Genomic DNA, 26,644 nt, shown 5'->3' on the forward strand with positions numbered 1-26,644 from the left:
ATGGTACAGTTCATAGAATTGATCAGCCTACATTGACACATTATTATCACTTAGAAGCCCATAGTTTACATTATGATTTATGCTTGGTTTTGAACATTCTGTGGGTTTGGGAAAATGTATAATATGTATCTGTCATCAAAGTATCAAAACAGAGTACTTTCACTGCCCTAAAAATCCTCTGTACTTTTTCTACTCACCCCAAACCCTCAACCCCTGGCAACCACTGGCAGTAAGTATCACTGTCTCCATAGTTTTAACGTTTTCAGAATGTCATATAGTTGGAATCATACAGTAGGTAGCCTTTTCAGATTGGCTTCTTTCACTTAGAAATACAAACTTCAAGTTTTTCCATGTCTTTTCAGAGCTTGATAGCTCATTTCTTTTTGGCACCAAATACTATCCCATTGTATAGACGTACCACAGTTTATTTGTTCACCTATTAAAAGATATTTTGGTTCTTTCCAAGTTTTGGAAATTATGAATGAAGCCACTATGAACATCCATGTTCAATGATTTTTGTGGATACAAATTTTCAGTTCCTTTGAGTAAATACCAAGGAGCATGATTGCTGGATCATACAGACTGATGACCTCATTTTTATGCATACCCATCCAGCAAGAAAGCATCGCCACCTACATTTCCCAGATAGACAACTGAGGCTTAAAAAGTTTACTGCTATTGTTCTAGATATTAACCTAGCTCTGTTACACTCTGAAATTGGTACCGTTTGGATCAAGCCACACATGACTTTCATGTAAGGCTGAGTATAAGGTCAATTTACCCATTGGGCACAGTGAAATCACTACTTAGGAGTCATGATACTTTTAGGAACCCATGAAAGTATTTCAGTTACTTTTAAAATTAAAAGAAAGAATGAATACAATTCAGTCTGGATTATATTAACCTTTATATCATAATAGCCATAGAGATTTTAATATCTTTTATGAGCCAAGGGGCCCACAAAGGCAAAATTAATTCCTAGGGCCACAGACATCATAATGCAGTGCTGGCAGGGAAGCCAATTTTTGGGGTTCTGAAAAACTAAGTGCCTTTACATGTGTTCTCTGCCTGATGTATGAGAACATTGCCTGCTTTCCAGAATTCAGCAACAAAGCCACATCGTCTCCAACAGCTGCTGTTAAACAGTACCTGATACCCAGGGCAACTCTATACACACATTGACAAATTAAAGTCCGGAAAGTAGAGCAGGAATGAGACAGAAGCTGGGCACATTTCAGCAGGAGTGTAATAAGTGAGGTGTGATAGAAACACAACGTAATGGTCAGACAGCCTGACACTACCTGACAGCACCCAAGTTTGAATCAGCAAATATCTACTTTTTGGGTGATGCCTGTTACTTTGATTAGAAGATTTCTGAAAACAAAGTTACCCAGTACCTATGTCCACATCCACCATGAAAAGTCTCTTGTAGCGTGTTTGATTTTAGACAGACTTGCATCTCTCAGGTCACCAAAATGCATTAATATAATCTTCCCCTATGTAGTTTTTGTGAAAGGTCAAAGCAGTTGTCTTGTTATATGGAGACTTAAAAAATCAAGTGGACACAAAGTATTATTTGCATAGAGTTTGAATCTCATTTTCCTTTTAAATTGGGCAGCCTTACTCAACAATTTCTGTGTAGACTGTAAAAGTCCAGTTGTGCCTGTCGAATTGTATTAGTTATGCAAGCGACTCTACCTTCGAGCTGTCTAGCCCAGGGCTGACCATGAGACATGGCTGTTTCACACAGTGATTTTGGATGACAGCTTTCCCTGAGCTCATACAAGGCTAGGAGGCAATTATAAGACCAGAGGTCATTAACACCGCATTTGATTACATAACATAATAAAGCAGGAAAACAAATAGATCATAGAGAGGGAGAGAGAGGATATTGATTTCTATTGAAACAAATAAATTTTTGTTTCCAAACTAAATGATTTCTAAATTAAATTTATAAAGAGTCTTTGAATTTATAAAGACTAATATTCTGAGAGATTCACAGATATAAAATTTAAGGAATATATTAAGTCTTTCAGCTGCCTTGTTTTCTCTCTCCAGTGTAATACTTTTGTTAATTCTAGAAGGTTTGTTCTTTGGTGTGGGGAAAAAGATGTGTATTTTTATACGTGTAAATTTATGACCAGTTAAATCCAAATAAATATAAATTTAAACTCCAAAGCTTTCCACCAAGTATTACAAATAAAATTGCTATAAGAATTTTCAATTTTTAAAAGAGGAGACACAAAAATACAGTAAATAGGGGTCACAGCTTAAGGAAGTCATTATAAAAACATGTTGAAGTAGTTAATTTTGTCTAATTTAAATGTTAGATGGTCAAGTGAGCATGCTTTCATGCCATATGCTTTCCTCAGAGCTATTTTTAATTTGCACAAGTGTTGCTGGGAGAATAAACTTAAAAGATGCTTTTTTGTGGTTGTGAGGGTGATAGTGGTGCTTAAGAAAGCTGAATTCCAGCTCACTCTTTATTTTTTTCTCTTCTCTCTGACTGATTTGCACTCATGATTCTTCAGCCAGGACTTACTCAGATATATGGTTGCAGAAATAAGGCCATTGTCAGTTCATTAATTAAGTGGCCCACAGAATGCAGGTTTAATTGAATGATAAAGAGTGTTAAAATTGTAATTATGATGAATAGATTGTCATAGATTTCTCTGGAGACTGCTGCCTTGGAGTCAGTGACTTAAAATTAAAAGGTTGAATTCACCTCCTGTCATGCAGCTTCTCCTGACCTGCTTTTCTGAGGTAAGGACTCATCTATTAAGTCAAAGTCCTTCCAACATTTAGTTAATGAGAAATTATATCCTTTATTTCTTTCAAGTAAACCTCCTCAAGTAAGGACACCATCCTGAAATGAGACAAGGAAATAAGCAATTTCTTTCAGTCCTTCTATATCTAATATTAAATATCAGAAAATGCATTGGAACATGTATAAAAATAGAATGCTCTGGCTCTGTGTGATGATGGGTAGCCTGGTAGGCTGTGGTGCTTTAACAGGTGGAAAGAGCACGAGGAGAAGACAGGAGGAAGAAAGGCCTGAGGAAGCTCTGAATCTATGCCCTCATCCCCTGACCAGGTTATCTCTATAGAACATCAGTAGGCACGGGAACTGAGTCAGTATATACTATGCACACATATCTTTCACGTTGAGAATACACCTGGTGGGACCAAAGCAAGAGAGGTTTCTTTGCAAAAGCAAAAAAACTGATTGAGAACAACCACTGACCTAAGGGCTACTACTTGAAATATTAGCAGCTCAGACACTGAGTTACTCAAGTTCCCCATTAGCTCACATGCCAGCATGCATGAGGGAAAGCACTGTTAAGGTACTAAGGCACGTTACCTCTGTCCTGGGATCTGACAAGCCTAGGGGATGTCGATACCAGCACTGACATTGTCCTGTAAGAGCATGGGCCTTGCTAGAGTTGCTTAATCTCTTTTATCCAAGTTTTCTCATCTGTATTCTGGGAAAAATAAGGCTGTCATGTTGAATAAATGATATAACAAATGTAAAGTTCCTAACAATACCCCTAAGCTATAATGAATGCTCAAGAAACGACAGCTTAAGGAGAGGATGAGGTGGGCAGGATAGAAAAGAGGTAACACCAAGAGCTCAGCATTAAGCACGGAGGGATAAATTAGGTGTTTGGGATTAGCTGTATATAAAATAGATAAACAACAAGGTCCTACAGTACAGCACTGGGAACTATATTCAATATCTTATAAAAACCTAAAATGAAAAAGAATATGTATGTATCATAATAAGTCACTGTGCTGTACATCAGAAACTAGCACAACGTTGTAAATCAACTAAACTTCAGTTAAAAAAATGACTTAGTGTTAAAAACTGACAATAAAGGAACTTTACTTTTTATGAAACTTACAGGATTTGTAATTTCAGAGTGCTCAGAAATTAGATAATTTGTGCTGGCTTGTAAAAAATGATACCTTCAATTTGTTTAAAGATACTAACAGGAAGAAATTTATTTTATTTTACTCTCTTTTTAAAGGAACTAATGCTCTATATCATGAGTTGAGTTAGTATTGAGGAGGATGTAGCTAGAAATGATTTATTCCTGAGTAAAAGTGCTCTGAGTGCTAAATGCCTGAATGTATATAGACATTTTAACTTGCTTCTTTCACTAACATCTCCCTAGGACACAGGGAGTGCTCAAATGAGTGTGTGTGTGTGTGTAATGTGATTTGTGTGAGTACATACTAAGGAAAAACAGGGCACTCCCTTCTGTCTGAGGATATTTATATGGTACTGTGTGTCCTAACCGCTCTTTAAAATTCCAAGGAAAAAATAAACAAGAGTTGGGAAAGTCATTTTGGTTCTTGGGAAAACTGAAAATTTGGGCAGACTATGTTTGGGGAACAAAATGACTGGTCTAGAAAGTTGCTGACTACAGTTGGTAATGGGTAAGCGATCTACGAGTTCCGTCAGTGATTCACAGCAGTCTTGGCTCTTAAAGACTCCTTTGAATCAGACCTGGTGAAGCAAGTTTCCATCTAACATTTATCCCTCACTGCCTTCAGCTTCTGACAGTGCTCTGTGTTACACATCGTGTTCTGTTCCTTACCTTTTATCATGCAAAATTATAATTTTGAAATCTCTCCATGTTGTTATATAAAGATCTAGCCAGATTACTCTGCCTTTTACACAATATTCCATCATGTGAATCTACTATATCTACTATATTTACCATTTTAAATTCATCCACTTTTCTATAGATGGAAATCTAAGTTGTCCCAATTCTTGGCCACAAAACCAGTTTTTGTCAAAATCTCTTATATGCTGATGTCTATGATATATTTCCAAAAGTAAAATATATGCCATGCATCATTTCTCAAATCCATTTGGCTATGATTTTTTTTCCTCTGGGAATCTTGCGGTAATACTGTTTTGTATAAGTAGTTTGAGAAACTCTATGTTAGAGAAGTAACATATGGGTTAAATATGCATTTTTACTTTGAGAATTAATAAGACCAAAATAATATATTCGAAGAACAAATGATACATCTGAATGCATGAATTATTGAGAAAAATAGTATTACTTCACATACATGCAATAAAATATAGCAGACAATAATGCCATTGCTGTGTAGAATGTAGTATGGTATTATTTCAGATATGGGCAAAAACAAAAGCTGCAAAGCAAAAAGTATAAGACATGTTCTATATTGAGCAAATTCTAATAATGTCACTGAGGACAAGAAATAACTCTAATTAATTATACCTTTTAAAATTGTTTTGGTATTAAAGTCAAAGTTTAGGGAAAGTAAATCATTAATTTATTGTTACAGCAAGGGTTTATTGAATACCTACAATCAGAAACTGTGCAAAGCCCTGAGGATATAAAAATAACAGGATAACAACATTGTCTTAAAGGATCATGTGTTTATTTGGAGAAGATGAGCATATAATTCAATTATTATGAAATAATACAGTAAATGCATTGATAGATCTTGAACAAGGTATTATAGATCATTAACAAGGCAAGTTGGTGCTTTAAAAATAAATTCGGCAGAGAGAATAGGGAAGAGTATTCCAGGTATAGGAATAGTGTGAAATAAAAAAGAAAATACGAGAGATGAGGAAATGGAAAGGTGGTGGTAGAAACAGGAAGGGGAAATCTGTGGTGGATGCAGAAGATAGACCACTAAAAAGGAGGTGTTAGAGAGTAAGCTTACCTGTAAGTCAACAGTGTCTCCATGCACATAAACTAATAGTACTTCACGTATGGCAGTTTAGTGATAGGTTTTGAGTGTTTATTAGTGAGGAAAATCCCTGATGTGCCGCCAATGTGAATTCCGAAAAAGATCTATGAGATTAAGTGCAACAAATGTGTCTAAGTTATCTCTATATGTTCAGCACATAAAACAAGGTCTCATATGTAGTAGGTGCACAATAAATGTTATATGGATGGATGGATAGAGGGATGATACGTCTGTATTAATTGCTACTGTCAAAGAATTTGGTGATTTTCTGTTTTAAGAGACAAGGAGGCATTGTTGCAGAAATTAAAGCATTTTGGAATCAACGTGGATTATTTTTAGCTATGTGACCTTGAGCAAGTTATTCATCTATGCTAAGTTCAGTATTCGCATCTGAAAAATAGGGAAGAGATAAAGTAATTCATATAAAATTCTAAGTTCGAGGCAGAGCAAAGTGGCTTCTGCTCAGAAGTATATTATTGTTATTGTTCAGTGAGAAATAAAGCTAATTAATTGTGAAAGGGCCATATTTTGGAAGGCTTGGATTTTAAAAGTTAAAATCTGTTTTAATTTGATGTGCTTAGAATTAGGAAGATCTGAAAAGCTTTGTGAGCTTGAGGAAAATACAATTTTTTCAAAGACTGAGGGAGGGCAAATTAGACAGGAAAGGCTGTGGTCAGGAGGAAAAACAAAACAAAACAAAACAAAACAAAACAAACTTTATTGTAGTTATCCAGTACAAAACAGATTGTCTGGATTCAAAGCCCAGCTATGTCATTGACTAAGTGTCTAACTTTGGAAAATATCTTAATTTCTCTAAGCCTCAGTGAGGCTTTTTTTAAGATGTTGTATTTATTAGGCAGTTTTAGGTTCATAGCAAAATTGAGAAGGTACAGAGGTTTCCTATAGTCCATCTCCCCCTACATATGCGTGGTCTCCATATACAACCATACAACCCCCATCAGAGTGGTACATCTGTTACAATTGATGAACCTACATTGACACATCATTATCAACCAAACTCGATAGTTTACATTATGGTTCACCCTGAGTGTTGTATATTTATGGGTTTGGACAAATGCTTACACATATCTGTAATCATACAGAGTATTTCCACTGCCCTAAAAATCCTCTGTGCTTTGTCCATTCATCCCCTCCACTCCCCCAACACCCCTGGCAACCATTCATTTTTTTACTGTCTCTATAATTTCTATTTTTCCAGGACATCATATATTTGGAATCATATAGCATGTAACCTTTTTCAGATTGGCTTCTTTCACTTAGTAATATGCATTTAGGGTGTCTCCATGTTTCTTTCTGGCTTGATAGCTCATTTCTTTTTAGCCTGGACAATATTCCATTGTCTGCATGAGTTACAGTTTATTTATCCCTGCACCTACTGAAGGGCATCTTGATCACTTCCAAGTTTTAGCAGTTATGAGGGAAACTGCTGTAAACATCGTGTGCAGGGTTTTGTTTGGTCATAGTTTTCAACTTCTTTGGGTAAATATCATGGAATGAGATTGCTGGATTGTATGGTAAGTGTGTTTAGTTTTGTTTAGCAAGATTTTAGTAATGTGTTACAGGGTTTTATTAGGATTAATGAGGTAATCAATATAAACTGCCTGGCAGAGTACCTGGCGTATTGTAATGGCTCAATCAATGTTAATTACCTTTACTGTTATTATGTAGGAAAAGTTGATTTAAAAATTCAGTCATGTTGACAGTATGGATGGAGAAGTAGGTACAGAAGAGAGAAATGTCAGATAAAAAGTGTAAAAACACTTGATGATTGGCTTCATGATATTACCTCCTAGATATGCAGAGATGTGTAGGATGTGCTGGTCTAACATTGTTGCTCTGTGTGAAAGGAGGACCTCACCTCCTAGTTCCCCACACTCTCTTTGGAGTAATTAAGAAAGATCATATAAGGTAATTATAAGTAATGGTTATTTAATTCTCTAGGTAAGGAAAAAGAGAATTGCTAACTGCACTCCACATCTGAACCATATAAACCTGACGAACAGCTAGGGTCAAATGGTACAGGGGAAAGGCATTAGACACACAGTCTGGAGAACTGTGTTCACAGCATAACTCACTCTTGATGTGCTGTAAGCTTCGTGAACTTGGACTTAAATCTTAGTAATTCAGTTTCCTCAGCCATAAAGTTGGAATGAGGTTCCTTCACTAGTTATTTAGAGAGCAAAATGAGATAATGAGTGTGAAAATAGTGCCTGAGATTTTCTAGAATGTTAATAATGTGAGGCTAATCTTAATACATGCAATCACTAAATAGCTTGCTCAGAATCAGTGCCATAATGATAAAAAAAATATGAAGTCATCTGTCACCAATGACGTCTTGGCTAGTTTTGAATACATGATTGTTCAGTGCACTTATGGATTTATATTTTCTTTTATATGCTAATTATAAAAGCATACTTCTCTATTATAGAGAGTTCTGATGACAAATACATAGCAGGAACCAAAAAACAAAATTCACTTATAATTTTCTACCTGGAGATATGTAATGTTAAAATTCCAAAATATTTCCTTTCTGTAGATAGCAAGCTAAATATCTACAAAGATAAACCAGATTATGTGCTTTGTTTAAAAATGGCATGATGTTAAATGTACAGGTTTGATATATGTTTTGTCTTAAAATATTCATGTGTATAGGATTACTTTCAAATACCTATGTTAGTAATATACAATGCAGAGTCTTTGTTACTTTCTTCTTTTCTGCATGAAGACTATGCAGTTTATATGAAGATGTCATTTTTTGTGGAAGTGTTTATTGTTCTCTGCTTGTTGCTTATTTCCATTCTCCACTTATTTAATATATTCAGAAAATATCAACATTTAAGCAAGAAGCAATCAGAGAAGAAAACATTTATCTGTAATGCCAGCCAAACGTACAGTGAACTCTTTCATCTTGATTCTAAGCTCTAAGTCTACTCTGAGGTCTTTGAAGTACCACTTGGGTTGAAGCCACTCAGAGAAATTCAGCAAAATAAGTGGCTTGAAGCAAACAAAAATAAAAAACTCTAAACCTCCCCCAGCTTTGCATAATCATCATACTCATTTACTTTTTGCTAAGTTTGCCTTTGTGGAGATTAGGTTAACCAAACCTGTCTCCTCATTTTTGTTTTTCTTTTTGATCATCCGAGAGTGCTTTCTCAGCCTGAAGCCAAGTTGTCCCAAATACTTAACATATTTGACAATTTTTTTATTTTTTAGCATCAATGTTTATTACTGAGACTCACTCTAAAGAAATTGATGATGACATGGATCTGTTTGCTATTTTTCAATATTATTTTAAAATGTTTCTAAGTTAGAGTAACAGAATAGTTGAATTAACTGTCTTGATCTTCTTCTTAAGCAGTCTTCATTTTGTCTTAACACTCTGCCTAATGGTAAAAACACCCACATTATATAATCTCTGATCCCATTTTGGAGAAGGAAGCCATGAAAGATAATTCCAAAATATCATTTGTCACATGGAAAAAGGGTTACTCCAGAACACATTACCCATTTTTATTAATTGAAAATAAATACTAATTGAACACCACTATATCTTAGACACTGGGAGTATAGCAATGAAGTCAGATGAAGTCCAAGTTCACATAGAACTTACATATCAGAGGGAAAGACTGAGCAATGCATAAATTAGCAAGAGAATTTCAAATAAGTCATCCAGTCTTAGATACATTTATTATTTTGTAAGATTTAGGGGCATTCTCTTTCTTCATTGTATCAAATAAGTAATTTTTTTTAAATCATGAGATATGATTTTATTTGGGAAAATTATTTGAGGAACTGTACACAATATACTGTTATTCTCAGGAACCTTAGAAATGTATTGGAAACATACCATACCTTTTGACCCAAACTATGAAGTGGGTTTCTCATAATGAAATTGGTTTAAGTGAATGCGAAGCAACATTTCAACACCTTTTTACCTACTGCTTTTCTCCTCCTATAGGACCATGATCATCTGAAGTTCAACCAGCCACAAATTCAAGGAACCCATCCTAGTTTTTGTTTATTCCTCTCATGATTAATCACCATTCATCTGGTGCCCTAAGCCAGGCATCTGCTGCTTCTCCTCCCTAATCAGTTCCTACTTCTTGTAAATTTGACCTCCCACATCCTCCAGGGTGCCTCTTCTTCTCCAGTTTCATCACCGTTGCCTTGCTCCATATCTTTACCATCTGCTGAATGGATTTTCCCAAAGGAAACCCTAATTCTGGTCTCATGTGTGCCTGTACCCCACCTCAATCCAGTTCACCCTCCATAACCAGTGTTTTTGGAGAACACACATTTTATCCTTTCATTTTGCTGCCTGATATTATTTAAAAGTTCCCATTGCCCACCAGATAAAATCTGAACTTCCTTAGGTGTGTCATGGAAGGTTCTCGCTATCTTCCCTTTATTTTTCTCATCTGCCCACCATCGTACTCTGTGCTCCAGCCATGTCAGATGGTTTCCTAGGAGGTTTCTGATCTTTCTCATCTCCTGGATTTTGTGCACACTATTTCCTCTGCTGAGGAAGTCTTTCATTCACACCTAACTACAGGGACAGCTACTATTAGACTTTAAAGTCTCAGCTTTAGTATCATCTTTTCAGACAATGCCACCCTGATAGCCTAGTCTAGGGGCTTTCTTTTTTGGGCTCCCCTAAAGAAACATGTATGTATTTCTATTTTATCCTGTACTGTTGGAATATACTATTTGTTCATAAATCTTGTCACTCTCATAGAACTGTGTAACTCCTAAAAGGCAGTGACTGTGATCTATTCATCTCTGTGTCTCCAATGATTGGTATAAAGTAAATTTCAGTGAAATATTTGTTAATTAATTAATAACATTAAATAAGTAAATATTTTAATCTCTCAATGGCATATTTTGTTTTGGATTGGTGTTGGGTTTTTTTTTTTGTGATCTCGTATACTCAATCTAAACATTCCTATAAAAGAATGAAAGTGTGCAATCCTTGGAGTTGTTCACAAAATTAGTCAAATTTAAATTATTCTGTATTATCATTATGCTATCATACTAGTGTTAAGTTCAATATGATGTATCTGATGCATTTTGAAATTATTTTGTATACTCATCTGAGCAGCATATTATAAAAATATGTATGTTAAATATCATGGACTAGCATTTTCTGAACATTGAAACCAAGTTAATTTAATAACAGCAATGTATAGTCAACTGGGTCATTTCATTCATTCTTTAAACTCAAATTTTATCATTTGAATTTTTTTCTTCCTACTGGGATACATTTTTTATATCAGGAATATGTCTTCAAATATTTTTATTCCCCTTTCAGGAATTTGCTGCACTGACAAAAGAACTAAATGCCTGTAGGGAACAACTTCTAGAAAAGGAAGAAGAAATTTCTGAACTTAAGGCTGAAAGAAACAACACAAGAGTAAGTATAAAACTGCCTCTTCTCAGAATTAATTCCATGTATGGTTGAGTGCCTCATCTCTAATATACTCGTAAAAATATGAGCCTTTCAAAACCTGAGGGAGACTTTAAGCAGACACCAACTCGTAGTCTGTTACTTAAAGTAAAGGAGAATATACTACAAAACAAAACAGGAAGACAGGAAACCTAAATTACAGTCTCTGCGACTAAATCACTACGTTGCCTTGGAAAATGTTGCTGTTCCTTCATTCTTTGCTTTATTCGACCTTAAAAAGAAGAGCTGGATTTCAGTAGTGCTTTTCAAACTGTTGTATCAGAATAGGTGGGCAGCACTTCAGAGGCTGATGTTGGATAATGGAGGAGGGCACTGGGTTTGAGAGGGAAGCATGAGTTTGATTGTGTGGTGCTATGAGGGCATGGCCTGGCATTCATCCTCACCTCACTCCAGCAAAATATTTTTTAAAAGGTGCTAAAAACCTAACCATCTGGAACAGGACCCTCCTAATTAAAAGAGGCATCCTTTTGTATTTTAGAAGGTCCTCAAGGAGATTTCCAGTTTTAATATTCCGATTTCATGAACCTGGTGGAATTTACAGTGTTCTGTTCTTGGAAACCCATGTATTTGTTCCATCTCATGACATGCTAAGTAACATTAAAATTTTAAATTTTCAGGGTGATGTTATAGCTCAGTGGTAGAGTACGTGCCTAGCATGCTTGAGGTCCTGGGTTCAATTCCCAGTACTTCAATTAAATAAATAAACCTAATTATCTACCCCCTCAAAAAAGTTTAAAATTTGACCAAAGATGATACATTTTCTTGCTCAGAAGAAAAAGTCATTAAATTTTATAAAATTTATAAATTGCCATGTTACCCATAAACTTAGAGAAGTTTCTTTACTCAAAGAACTTAGAGAAGAACTACTTTGGTGTGACTATATTTAATTTCAATACGAGGTAAGTGAAAATACTTCAAGTGTTAGAGCTCTGGCAGATTAATGCTGAGAAAATAAGGCACAGTTAATAGTGTATTCATTTTATGCTTGATCTTAGAGAGGAATACAAAAATGACAGATCCACCAACAGTGAGCTTATGCCTCTAATGAGAGGTACCATTCCATGCCTGAGAGCTATATGATCAAACTCAGTATATCTCCCTATTCTTCAGGCTCTTATTTTATGGTAAAGGGAATTCACATGGTGTGCACATAGAAATTGATTTTCATTGAGACTGGTGAGCCAGTCACATGGACTGTCTCAAATGAGACGTAACAAAGATAGTTTAGATCACGTTATCAGGTGACAAATTAATTTTTCTGTTTTTTCTCTCCCTCTCTATATTTTTCCCATCTTTGATTTTTAAATTACACTTTTTTTCACGCAAATTTAAAGTTTTTCTGCCATGAGATTTATTCTACCGTATTTCACTATTTCCTATTTTAATGTTTTAGGCGGCATTCCCTGATAAACCTCAGTGCAGCCAAATGTAGGAATAGAAACAGGAAGCTAAAAATGGAGGGAAATGCAAATATCTTGGTAGACTTCTAACTAATGTTCATATTTAAAAAGCACCAGAAGCTCTTTTATTAGCTGCGTATGCATTTCTCCTTTCTCCAGCCCTGCAAGGTAGATGTTATATTCCCCATTTTACAGATGAGACAGTTGAGCTCAGAAATGGCAGACCACTTACCAGAAGTCACACAGATTGTAAACAGCAGGAAGGGATTTGAAAGCTGAGTGGTCTAACTCCAGATCCTGTGCCCTGAGCCATGAGGCCATCAGCACAATTATTCAAAGTTAGATCCACGAAGAAACTCAAAGATTGACCACAGTTTAGGGGGAGCATTGCCTTCTAGTAGACCACTGTAGTGTGGATTATGTTACTCCTTGATTGTGACTAATTTCAGAGACTGGGAGATTTGGGGACAGCATCTACACAATTATCATCATATTACACCCCATGAAGCCAAGAAATACCTGTGGCTATTGCATCCGCAGAGAAGTTTTGGGTGATAAAGAGAGTAAGTCAAGCTACACTTGAAAGAAGTCAAAGTGAGAAAAATATAAATATTAAGTTCAATTTGGAGAACAGAAATTGAAGCCATTTATTTTAAACATAAATCATAATTACTTTGAAAACATAAATAAAGCTGGAAGACATTTTTTTTACCTTCCTTAATGCAGTGATGTGGAGAGTATTTATGGATGATATGTCAAGGAAAATAGATTTATGAAAACTTCCTTGTGCAAAGTATTGATTATATAACAACTTCCTAAATCATATAACCACCTCTCAACCTCCTGTACTACCCCCCTCAAACATATGCAGGGATGAAAATCAGATGATCATCTCTCTTCCCCCATAGTGTCCCATTAAATGTTGCTAAATAAAACAGTTTCTTATAGATTTATATAATAGTTTTTCCTACACATTGTGTTTTTCTTCTTGCTATAAACACCTACTTATTGGTTATAGAGAGCAACAAGCTAGCATTTCCTTCTGGCACCTAAAGAAAATTTGATTGGTGTCAGATTATGGGAAAGTTTAAGTCAGAATTGAGGGTCTCAATTTCCAGGATTCTGATAAACTTGTGACTCTCTCTTTCCATATTGAATAGTTTACATATGCTCATGAATTGAAATAAATAACATAGAAAAGACAGTTCACAAAGAGAATTCATGAGTGGTTGGAGTTTTTCATATTAATTTTGAGAATCATCAAAAACAACAGATCGGGAAGGTATGATATTTGAATGAATTATATCGACCCCTAAATAGAAAATCGATTTTTCAGAGGGGAATGAATTAATGAAGTTTATCTAATATGTCAAGTAATAATAATAATAATAACAACAACAACAATAATAATAACAAATAATACTAATAATATAGTAACACATTAATTGAATGTGAAATATCGTTCTAAATAAATGTTTTATATGTTTAACTTAGAATCTTCTTATAGCAATCCCATTTTCCCCATTTAACTGATGAGAAAACTAACATAGTAAGTAACTTGCCCCAGGCCACACAGTTTATGAGTGACACATCAGGGAATCCACCCACTGGCTTAACCACAGGCTATATATTTAAGAAATCACATCCCTATGTCATTCACAAGCCATATGTGATACAAGGGATTGTTTTAGGTAAGAGCAGAGTTTGTTCAGTTTCTGGTAATTCAGTCCCAATCTGCTCAGTGATTTATTTTGCATCAATTGTATGAAAAGTAATGTACTAGGTATTTATTCTGATGTAACAGGTAAAAGCTGTGACCACTTATCACTGATACTACAGATAAATCTGGTCCTTGGCCCAAAAATATAAGTGAATGAGAAAAACCAAAGTACTCACTAGAGTTGCTCTTAAATCCAACTGCTTCAAGTAATTAAGTTGAGGACATCCAAATAAAAGCATCCTGATGTTGTGATTGTGTGAAAAGTTCAAAAATTGTAGTGGGTATTTACGGAAACATTCAAACAAGTTTATTGTTTTATGTTTCCACACTGACAAAAAGTAGAAAAATGATGAAATAAAATTTGTTACTCTTAAACTTCTCTGATCATAGGTAGGCAAGTTAAACTTAAAATAGCGTTCCTGAGATTATTTTAGCATATTCAAACTGACTGCTGAAATTTACCATGTTTTGGCAGAATTATCTGAATTAATGGAAAGGTAAAGGAAAACTAGAAATATTAATATAGTCATTATTTCTTGATATCAGAGTAGAGAAGTTCCATTGTTGTTTTGAAACTATTTCAACTGTTTCTGTGGCTGAAGATCTCAAAGGATTGTTTATATTATTAAGTGTTTTGGAATGCAACTGTCATATGACTTTGAAAAAGAAGTTACGGTTTCAAGAGCTAGTCTTAATGTCCGTTATAAACAGTAACACTGTAATTTCATCTCATGGGTCAACAATTTAAAAAGACTTAGTTATCTTTAGCTCAAATTAAAGACTGAACTTGCAACATTCCTTCCTATGCTCTTACTTTTGTTTTGAGCCAAAAGAGCCATGCCAAATAAATGTTCCAATACAATCAGACACCTGCCGTTAAGAAAAGCTTCCCATTCCTGACGAACCTCTGTTTATGCAAGTTAACAAAACCCCTCCAAACATATTTCCCCAATGAGTAGAAAGTACAATCCAGTTGAGAAAAGGAAGACCCTAGCAGTTGGAAGCAGATGAAGATACATGTGTGGGTGTGTGTGGGTTCATGTATCCATATTTATGTAAGTGCTATGATAGTATATGATGAATACAATATAAGAGTGAATAAGAAAGGACATATGGCTTCCAAACAGCTGTTTCAGTGTGAGACTCAAACACGCACATCAGATACATAGGGGACCTAACAATATTTGAGACTAGAGGTTGTTGAGTAGACTAATGATAAAAGCAACCTGTGGGAAGGTTTTCATTTTCAGATGTTAGTATTGTGTTATGTGACCATACTTCATAAGCTAAATTAGTTTACAGAGCAAAATGTACTTCTTGAATGCCATATGTGATTGAAAATAATTGCACACAGGGTTATATAGAGTTTAGATCTAATAGAAAGATGTATAGTTTTAGAAATTTAGTTGAAAAATTTCCAAGGAGGCAATATATGTATATATGCATATATGATATGATGTATTTGTGTGTATACACATATAATCTGTGATCATTTAAAGGGAATTCCAACATAGATTAATGGCCATTCACATAGTTCCTGCAATCCTTTGAGTAGTATATCAAAAATAGTGCCTTCTGCAAGATTTGTTAAACATGAGACTGAAGTTCGGCTCCCAAATAAGTTATACAGCTAGTAGATTGTAAGTGACATCTTAGATAAGTTCCTCTTTATTTTTCATTTGAAGCTTAAAAACCATAGATATATGCTAGATTAGAACATTTTTGGCCACATTCTCCGAGATAGATAATTTACAATCATTATTGCTTCCACTCAGCAAGGAAGTTCCAAGCATCTGTGATACAGAATATTTTCCTAGGCATTGAGGAATGTTCAGAATAAGTTAAAATTGCTAAGCCCTTAAGGAGTCTGTTTTATATTAATAAAGCACAGTTGGTTTTATTGCTACATGGATGAGAATTCCTAATTGCACAAAATAGTACAGTTCAGCTGTTTTTAATCAAGAAGGCTTTAAGGCATGTAAGAAATCTCTAAACTGAGCTTCCAGGCATAATTTCTAGGACCACATTTCTTAGCCTTGTAAGTTTTTCTTACACCCCAAGTCCCAGAAACACGCAGACTCTGCTACTCCCTGTGCCAGCAGTGGACACCTTATGCTCCCCATACAATTGGTCCTGCCCTGGTGGCTCTGGTTGGCTGACTCTTAAGTCACATTTCTGCCACCTAGTGGTAGACATGGCTGAGAACTCTTTCTTGGCTCCTACATTAGGCCGATGGCATTCAGAATGTGAGGACCTATCAAACATGGAGGGTATATTCAGAAGCTTTGGGGCAGCCAGAAATGGCAGTCTGCACTACTACCCAGATTTGATCACACCCTTTTTCATATTAAAATTCAAAATGCAGCAATACTGATATGTATCTAGCCAACAACACAAATATACCTCTTAGACAAAAATAAAATCACCTTTTCTCAAAAAAGAAGGCTTATGATCTCTAGTTGCTGCATCCAGCCTCATGAATAGGGTTCTCCAGGGTGTACGTTCTTGCTTTCATTAAATCTCATTCTTCTCTTAATATTCTGTAACCTATGGACTACTTTAAATGTTCATCAGAATCAACATACCCAATATAAAACAGAGTAAAAGGGTAAAAATGTAACAAGAAAAATGGGAAAATAATTTAATATATATTATGTATATGATACAATAAAAATAGAAAGATCCTCTTTTCTCCAACTAACTAGTCAAAAAGTCCTACTAGCAGTTATAAATTCCAGTTCTAAACCTTGATCCCTGGACCTATGTATGCAGACTGATATATATTCTGAGAGAAACTGAACCTTACTTTTATCACTAATTCTGAGTGTGTACTAATGCCGGGATGATAGCACCCCAACCTAGCAATGTGTTAGCTCTCTGCTTTATTTAAAACAGATTCTTCCTGGGATCATCTAGCCATTCTATAGGATCATCTGCTTCTGATTGATGCGATAGCTTGGTGAAACTAGGGCCAGGAGCATCAGTCGACTTCATTACTTCTTTCACTGTAACTTGAGTTTGGGGGGGCAGAAGTCATGTCATGTATGATAACAAGACTATAAGTGAAAATCTATAGGATGGTGTCACTGGTACAAGCATAGCCATTAGGGAAGACAAATCCATTATCCAGAAAAAAGTATTTATTACTGAAAGAAAAGATAGCTTACTCCACTTTGATGGAAGAGATTTGATATAATCTGCTTGCTCAAGATGGATAGTTGGTTTCCAGGTGTATTGTACTATGTCAGGTGTTTAAGGTTGATGGCCATTCAGCTGTAGTGGTAATCCTAGCAGCTTTAATGAGAAGCCCATTTGTTCGGGTCAGTGAATAACTCCTATAAGATAAATATTTTTTTTTCTTACCAGATTATTGAAAGCCTTTACACCAGTGAGTACCAAAGAAATAGTCCTAGCTTAGAGCTAATATCCAAGAAATTTTGGTATTCTCTTTTCCTTAGTTGTTACCATGCTACATGGTTGCAGTTCCCTTTAGGGAACATTTTCTGATTATTGCTTCATAACAAACCACCCCAAAATTTAAAGGCACAAGTAATATTTTACTATACTCCTAGTTCTGTGGGTCAGGGGTTCAGAAAGGGTACAATGGTGACAGCCCTTCTCTGCTCCAGAAGTCAGCTGGGATGATTTAATGGCTAGTGACAGTGACGTGCTGGTAAATGATTTCTCTTTATCAGAAAAAGCAAAAAGCACTGAAATATAGTGTTTGTCAATTTCCATGGTGTAAATACTCCCACTGTAGCTTATTTCAAGCTACCAACATGATGTCACTGAATGCAGAGTTGAAAAAATATACACAGTAGTGAACCACTATGTAGTGTTTCTATCATTCAAATACAATTGAGCATACAACACTGTGGGCATAGGTAATAGTAAAATACAGTAAGATAGTTAGGAAGTGATACATTGTGAGTGTTTACTACTTTTTAAAAATGTCCTATTTAATTACAAGCTTACCTACTTTAAGCTTTAGCAATGACTGTTTAACTACCAGCTCACACGATTTCTGAAAATTAACAATCATCTCCCACGGGATGGTATGGGCCAGCTTTAGCATGTGACTCGCAGGTGGTGGCTCAAAAATCTGGAGGCTGAAAGATCTACTTGTGAGATGACTTTATTACTCTCATGTCTGGCATCTGGGCTGGGGTGGCTGAAGGACAGGCAGGTTCAACTGGGACTTTACACCCCAGAGCCTTCATATGACCTCCCTGGCATAGTGGTCTCAGAGCAGTGGGTTTTTAATGTCATGGCTCAGGGATCCAAGAGCAAGTGTTCCAGTGAACTAGATGGAAACTGCATTGCCCTTTAGGATCTAGATTCAAATATCACAGATTGTGACTTCCATCATACTGTGTTGGTCAAAACAGCCACAGGCGTACCAGTTCAAGAAGAGGGAACATGGACTCCATCTCTCACTAGCAGGAGTGCCAAAGAAATTGGGCCTTTTTTTAAAAAAAAAAAATCATCACGAATAGATATAATAAAGAGTTACAGCAGCTACTTGCGTTGTTTTTTTTTCCCCCCAAAAAATATACAACCTCACCTTATTTAAACTGTAAAGTGACTCAGGTATGAGATTTGGAGAAGGCCAAGACACTTTGTCAGGTGACTCAAGTCTGGACTCAGCCCTCGAGACACAGAGCTACTATAACTAATAATTAATTATGAATATGATCATTTTATTAATACAGTCTGGTCCTCACTGGCCTGTTAGGGATTCTGTGATGAATTACCATCACCAAAGATGCCAGTGGATCCAACCATTCTGCCTGTTACAGTAACTGCATTTACTGTATCCCAGGTGATTACGTATCGTTACTTGGCCTCTGCTATTGCCGGATTCTGTCATCTGCGGGGGAATCTAAGAGTCCATTTTAGGACCAGCATCTCTCATTTTTCATCCCTTGACAATACAGAGCTACTGCTATGGGGACTTCATAGTTCTGGGCTCTCTTCCTACTAGTCTGTTTCTTAATGGGTGAGTGAAAATAGCGTCATTCTCATCTCAAAGGAAATGGTTAAACGGTAGGCAAAATTCTCCATTTTTGACTCCAGAAATCCTTAGTTTCTTTCTTCTACCTTATACCCAAGTAATTTCTGGATTCTCATCTTCACATATTCTAAAACAGCCTCATTTTAGGCCACCATTGACTTCATATTTTAGTTAGCCAGGGGAGCAAATGATTACAACCACTCCTAGTTGCTTGATATCAAAGTGGAATCCATATTCTCTGATAAATATAGTCAGACTTACTATTTTAACCAGACTGAATTTTTTGCTTCTCCCTTCTTGTTCCAGTGCAATTATAGTAGCATCTATTTCTACATGTATTTCCAGATTTCTGAGATTGCAATTTAGCAAAATCATACAAGTCTTGATTTAGGTTAGACTTTGTAATTCATCCCTTGGTGTTCCAGGTAGAAGCCTAGAGGCAAGAAGGGGTTTCAGGGGTGGGACATGAGCAGCAGCTTTGTTTTACAAGGTACTTGCTTTAAGTGCAGTCATTACATAGTCAGCAAGACAAACAAGATGAGGCTCTTCAGTGAAGCAGTGAAGATTTGGTGGGTAAGGGTAACTCAGACTTCTCTGAATCCTTCTAAATGTCCTTTTTCTAGTCCTTGGGGTGCCTTTTTATTTTCAGAGTAGTGCCAAGATTTCCACATAAGACACCTAAAAAGGCTCTGAGTTCATCCTACATTGTAATTCAATGACCTCTCCTAGATCAGGCTCTTCATCTTCTTTCTGTTATGTCTTAAAGCCTCAATAAGAGGCTGTTATGAGCAGCCATAGCCACTCTTGGGTTCTCCAAGCCTTGCCCTAAAATTTAAAACCTTAAGCTTGTCATTTTCTTTCTTTAAATTCCTCAATGCAGTTCAAAGCTTCCAGCTGACCTCATTGTCCTTCTATTCTTCCTCCCCTTCAAAATGGTCTGTGGTAGCTATGACTCAGTCCATCAAAGCCTTACTTTCAGAGGCACCCCATTTCAGGAGAACTCAGGGGGCCATTTAAGTAACTACGTTGCCTTTATGTACCATGGAAGACAATGCCTCTTCTTTTAATGTTAATCTAATTGTTACTTTGTCAAATCTATCCGGGTCAGATATTCTGGATTCCTGTTTGTTTGAAACAAAAGAAAGCTCTTCCTTTCCTCATGGACCTTACATTATTTTTGGGAGACAGACTATAAATAAAATAAATGAATAAAATAAATATTACATTAGATACAGACAAATGCTAAGGAGGAAAAACAAACTGGAAAGGGGATATTTAGTGCAGGTGGTGACCAGGAAAAGCCTTGTTGAAAGGTGAGATTTGAGGAAAACTATGAAAGAGATGGTGGAATGAGATGGTCATGCAGTTATCAGAAAGAGAATGTTTTAGGGGGAAAAAATCACAAGCACAGAGTCCCTGATGTGAGATCATAGATGATGGATATGTTAATAAAACATAGCAAAACTGCAAAGAAGCCAAATCAGCTAGACTGGAATGAGCAAGAAGAATAAAAGATGAGTTCAGAGAATTTAGATCCCTTTTGTACTCGTAAGGACTCTGGTTTTTACTTGAGCCAAATGAGAAGACCTTGAGGATTTCAGCAGAGGGATGGATGACCTAACTTACATTTTAACTTAGTGTTTTAGAAATAGCCTGATAGGAGGATGAAAGCAGGAGGACTGGTTAAGAAGCAATTGTAATAATTCAGGGGAGATGTTGGGTCTTGGACCCAGGTGGTAGCAGTGGATATAATGGCAGGTGGTCAGAGTCTAGAAGTTGTAAGAATATGGAAAGGACTAATTTTAGAGAATGAACTATAAAATTTTAGATGGGTAAGAAGAAAGTGAGGGAATGAATATGGTGAAAAGCAGTAATAAATTCAATGATAAAGAGATTGAGGGTGCAAGTATCTTTATAGTTTGAGCATTTAAATATCTGAACTAAACTGTAATGATTTGTGAGTTACATAATAAAAATTCAATTATGGAAGAGTTGTATTTATTGATAACAGTAGTATATATAGTGAAACCATAACTGTGAGTTACTGAAATAGAGTAGAAATTGAGACCATTGAAGAACACAGTCTAGAAATTTAGATTCCAGCATGCTGGAAAAATCATCTAAACGGGTAATAAAAATCACCAAAAATTATGGCTGGGGTAGCATTGAAAAGAGTGACAATGGTCTAGTTGCTAACATACTCAAGGAGCAATGGAGAGTGACCCAGAGCATGGCAGAGGACCATTATGAGGAAAGGTAGCAGTAGGTATGACTGGATGTGCTGAGTGTCACAGCGTCTTTAGCTGCCAGTAACAGAATTCACTCACTTAATGGATATTAAGAAATTCTTACCTAAAACAGTCTGTCGCCTAACCTTGCAGAACAAAATTTTATAACTTCATTGCAAAGCTGATAAGGGTATTGTTTCCCCTTTTTCATATAAAATCATGATTCTTTTGCCACTTTCCCTTGAGCAAAATAGATGCCTTCACCAACTTATTTATATGGCTTATAACTTATTTATACCATTCATGTCTTGCATGTGTGTAATTAATAGAAAATACATGGCACCAAACACTGAGAATTATAGTATTTTGTACTCTATGTAGGGAAGGTGAGATGAACATTATGAGAAACTTGCCAAATGTAAACAGTGTGATCAAAAGATTTAGGTAGTCTCCAATAACAGATGTCCTTTATGGCTTCACTATAATACTCACACTGTATTTCTTTCCTGGAGGATACAGATTATGTCTCATACAAATTTGTTTCCTACCCAGTGCCATGCAATATTAGATGCTCAAATAGTTATTAGATTACTGTATAAATCAATATATCTGTAATTTATAGTTAGAGAAGCCAGTTTACATTGCATTATAAGTCTTGTTTCTTTGTAAGTGTATCATCTATCTAAAACATACATATATACATAGCAATGTTGATTAGCTTAAGCTTTTAGGAAATAATGCCAGTTAACCATGGATGCAGATTTAGCTTTGATATAGGCCAGAATGTACACTGGATAATTTACCTCATTTATCATTTTTTCCCCGATTCATCCAACAAATATTTTTACATATGTATAGATGCTAGGAACTGAGTCAACACCCAAATACAGTGACAATCAAGACAGATACTGTGCCTATCTTCATGGAGCTTATATTTCAGTGAAGAAATGTAATGAAATTTAGTAAAACTATATTTAAGAAATTACACATCATGACATGATATGAAGAGATGAAGCAAGAGAATGAAATAGAGAATTATGAGGCCTTAGAAGATGAGAGACCCACTTGACATAGAATAGTAAGCAAATGCTTTCCTGAAAAGGTGATATTTAAACTGTGACTTAAAGTAATAGAAAGAACTGAGCAAATAAAAGCCAAAGGAAGGGTATTCCAGGCAGAGCGCACAGCATATGCAAAGGCTTGGCGTATGAGGAACTGAAAGTAGGCTGGTGTGATTAGAGCAGAGTTTGCCAGAGAAAGACTAATACCAGATAATGTTGGAAAAATAGGGTTAAGTTCATGCAAAGCTCCATAACCTATATATATATATATGAAATAGCATTCATTTAATAAATGTATACATATATCTATAGAATTCAAGATAGTAGAATATTGTGAATATAATCAGATTAATAAAGAAAAGCTCTTTGAAAATATTAATGGTATCATCTTCATTCTGAGGAACTATTAGTATTATTCTGATCCTTAAATATAACTCCTACCTACTGATCTACATACCTTTAGAATCTCAGATATTTAGTCTTTTGTGCTAAAAGCGTGGCAGTTTTCTGACAGTTTAAACCATAATTAGTGACAGCGAGTGAATAAAAATTAACTTGTTAAGTGCTAACAAACGTGATACTAATATGTGACACTGAAATTAACAGTGGCATTGTGAAAACCAAAATTTTTCATACGCTTTGGGAAAAATCTTGAAAGAATACTATTTCTTTACTTCTTTATATCTTATATCTGCATTTTCTTCTTTTGTTTCAGTAACTTCTGCTTATTTGCCAAGACATTATTTGTCAGCCTATTGTTTTATTAGCCTTCTAAAAATCTTTCCTTTCATTAGTCTTATATTGATCTTCACTAGTAAAATTTTAATAACTGATAAGTTTTTTATTTTCTTTTCATGTATCCTTGCTTTTAGTGGCAGAACTGCCTTATAAAATGAGACAAAGGTGAAACTCCCAATTCACAAAACATTTAAAAGCAAAATTTTTCTGGGAAACGTCAGAGCATAGACTCTGAAGCAGACTGAAACACTGTTCATTGGACGTTTCCTTAACCTCTGTCATGGCACCAGAGGCTACTCTGGGCAAATGTAGGTTCCAGAGACTTTAAAAATTATGTTCTGTAACCTCTTTTCCTAAAATGACTATTGCTAGTCTCAGTTATTATGTTCCAGTTGGTTGCACATATTTTTCTATTATGTTATCTAAGAATTAATTGTGAATAAAATAATTAGTTACTGCTATAATTGCCATAGCAACATGTGACTATCACTATAAACATATTTAAAGCAACATGATGACTATGCACATTTCCTTCGACTTAAAATTTTTAAATAACCAAATATAAATGAAATTAATTTTGACTTTCAGTGCTAGTCTCTTAGTGAAATCATCATGCCTTGTACAATGTTCTTCAGAAATTATCCCTATTGGATCGTACGTATTATGTTGTACTATAGTTCTCTTCAATCCAAACTGAAATGACTAAATCTTCAAAAAGAATGCATGTAATTCACATTATATTTTATATCATTAAATTGTTATGTGATAGAAATGCAATGTACTTCTAATACAGCTCATGCATTCAGGTTTGTGTTTCATTGATGCTACCCATAGTGTAATGAGGTTATCATTAAATACTATGTAAACCTGCAATCTACTAAGATTGAAGTCATCTATATGTATTAGTGACATGTATCCATAAAATAATTACATTTTCTATTAAACCCTACAGCTGTTACTGGAGCATTTGGAGTGCCTTGTGTCACGGCATGAAAGGTCACTAAGAATGACGGTGGTAAAACGACAAGCCCAGTCCCCCTCGGGAGTGTCCAGCGAAGTTGAAGTTCTCAAGGCGCTGAAATCTTTGTTTGAGCACCACAAGGCCTTGGATGAAAAGGTACAGTATTATGAAAGGATCATTACAATTTTATATGTCAATTATACCGCAATAAAGCTGATTTTTTTAATTACTGACAAATCAAGGTATAGTATTTACAAAAGATTTCAAGCTTAACTGTGCTTTTGTCATTAGCATCAAGCTCCTTGTCTTCATCCGTGACTCAGCTGACTTTTGAAGTAAGTTAGTTCAGAGGGACACATTTGAGTTACAGGAAAAATCATTTTTAAAAATGCAACTGGACTGTTGCATGTATGTTGGTACTATGCATAAACATGATCTTTTTTAATACCATTAAATCTATGGTTAATCAAGGCGTCTATTATGACATATTATAGTCCTAGTCCAGATGGCTATCTGAAATTTAATATTATCATTCAACCTTTCTCTCTCCTTCTCTCTCCTTTTCTCTGCTCACCCCACAGTCTCTCTTCTCCCTACCCCTCTGAAGTACATGGCTATACATACCAACATAGGACACTGCTAATGGACAATTAAACATATCTTGAAGTGTATATTGGATGTACTTTATCTTTAGAGATTTCTATTAGAGTCATACGATTTTATTCTGGGGCGTTTCTAATATCTTAGCTTTGCGCACACATTTTTAAGAGTCTCTGCATGTAGCAGCATAAGGTATTAGTAGAAAAATCTGCTTTAGGCTTTTTAAAAGTAACTGTAAGTTTCTCTTAGCTGTTACTCAAATAAGTTCTATGGACATAAATAAGCCAATATGAGTATAATGTCCTTTGGAGATTAGAAAAGCTTATGACATGATTTCAATTTTGTGAAATTTCAAAGAATGAATTTTTTAAAATTAATAAAGCTCTAGGATTTTCTAGAGTGGGAATTGGGGCACTTCATTGTAAAGTATCTGACAAGTTAGGAGCATTAAAGTCCAAACTCGAGAGTATTACTCAGTTATATATAGGTTTTGAGCATACAGACACTTCTGCTCTTTAATATTTATATACATATTTATTTTTATCATTGGTCTTTCAGATGTTCTCAGCACTGGGGATTATGTGGTGTGTGTGCATAAGGATAAGTATAATTCTGTCTTCTAAATTATTAAGAGGAAATTGTATCTTATTTTTAATTTTAGCATGAGAGAAAATTAGTTTATGAGTAATTTTGAATAAAACAAATGGATATCATATAAAAATTCCTGATAAATATAATATCAACTAACATCAAGTATCAAATAACAATTTAATATATCTAATGTTTATTTTCACGTTATATTCCCTTTCTTATTACAAAAGTGCATTACAAAGAATTTGTAAGACTTTATAGAGTATCTGTTATATGTCAGGCTCCTTGGCAGACGTTTGGCACAGGAAGATAAATAAGACATTCTCCTCACAAATGTGGAGTTCATAGTTAATGTTGGAGTTTACATGTCAATAACAGAGAATGTTGAGAGTCACAAAAAAAGTTGTAACTGATTTTGCTTGAAGAAGTGATGAGAAAGTCAATATTTCTTCACAAAGGGGGTAACATTTGATCTGGGCATTAAAAAATGTGTAAGGGTTTTTTAAGCAGAGAAATAAAGATGCTCTAAGCAATATATCAATGTGTGAACTAACCCAGAGCTATAAAGAGAGCATGGCCTGTTCAGAGAAGATTTAACAGTTCTGAATGACTTGAATAAGGAACTTGAGAATGTGTGATTTGGGATGTTCCCTTAGATACATTCCCACATCACTTACATAAGGAATGCTTTTATGAAAAAAAAAATGAATTAGAAGGCAATGAACAGCATTTAGGACAAACAACCTAATTGGGGTGAGTACATTTAAGAAGAAATGGTAGTATACATTTTAAAATCTAAAAGGGATTTACTATGTAGATGTTCAGTGAGCTTAGCATAACTAAATGAAGTACTTCATACTGTGACCCTAGGAGCAGTAATTGGACTTAATAACTCACGAGAAGTACCCGGGGCATTGGTGAGTCCAGGAGCAACTGAACTGATGATCAACTAAGTAATACTAAACAGCCTGAAGGAAAAGTAGTATAAGTTTGGGCGCTGGAGTTAGACCTGGACAAGTAACTTAATTTCTCTGTCTCTTTCCTCCACTTTGATTGAGGAGAATAGTAATACCTACCTCACAGAGTTGCTTAATGTTGCAAAGCTCC

General features: G+C 35.3%; 1 protein-coding gene across 2 annotated transcripts in view; it reads left to right on the forward strand.

The window, feature by feature from the left end:
• PPFIA2 (PTPRF interacting protein alpha 2) overlaps positions 1-26,644 on the forward strand; it is a 391,656-nt gene that overhangs the window by 212,890 nt on the left and 152,122 nt on the right. For both annotated transcript variants that reach the window (XM_072973329.1, XM_006197860.4), the window contains exons 4-5: positions 11,069-11,170; positions 24,338-24,502. In XM_072973329.1, coding sequence (XP_072829430.1) covers positions 11,069-11,170; positions 24,338-24,502 — 267 coding nt within the window. The remainder of the gene's footprint in view (positions 1-11,068; positions 11,171-24,337; positions 24,503-26,644) is intronic.

This window comes from Vicugna pacos, chromosome 12 (genome assembly GCF_048564905.1).
Source record: "Vicugna pacos chromosome 12, VicPac4, whole genome shotgun sequence".
Classification (NCBI taxonomy): domain Eukaryota; kingdom Metazoa; phylum Chordata; class Mammalia; order Artiodactyla; family Camelidae; genus Vicugna; species Vicugna pacos.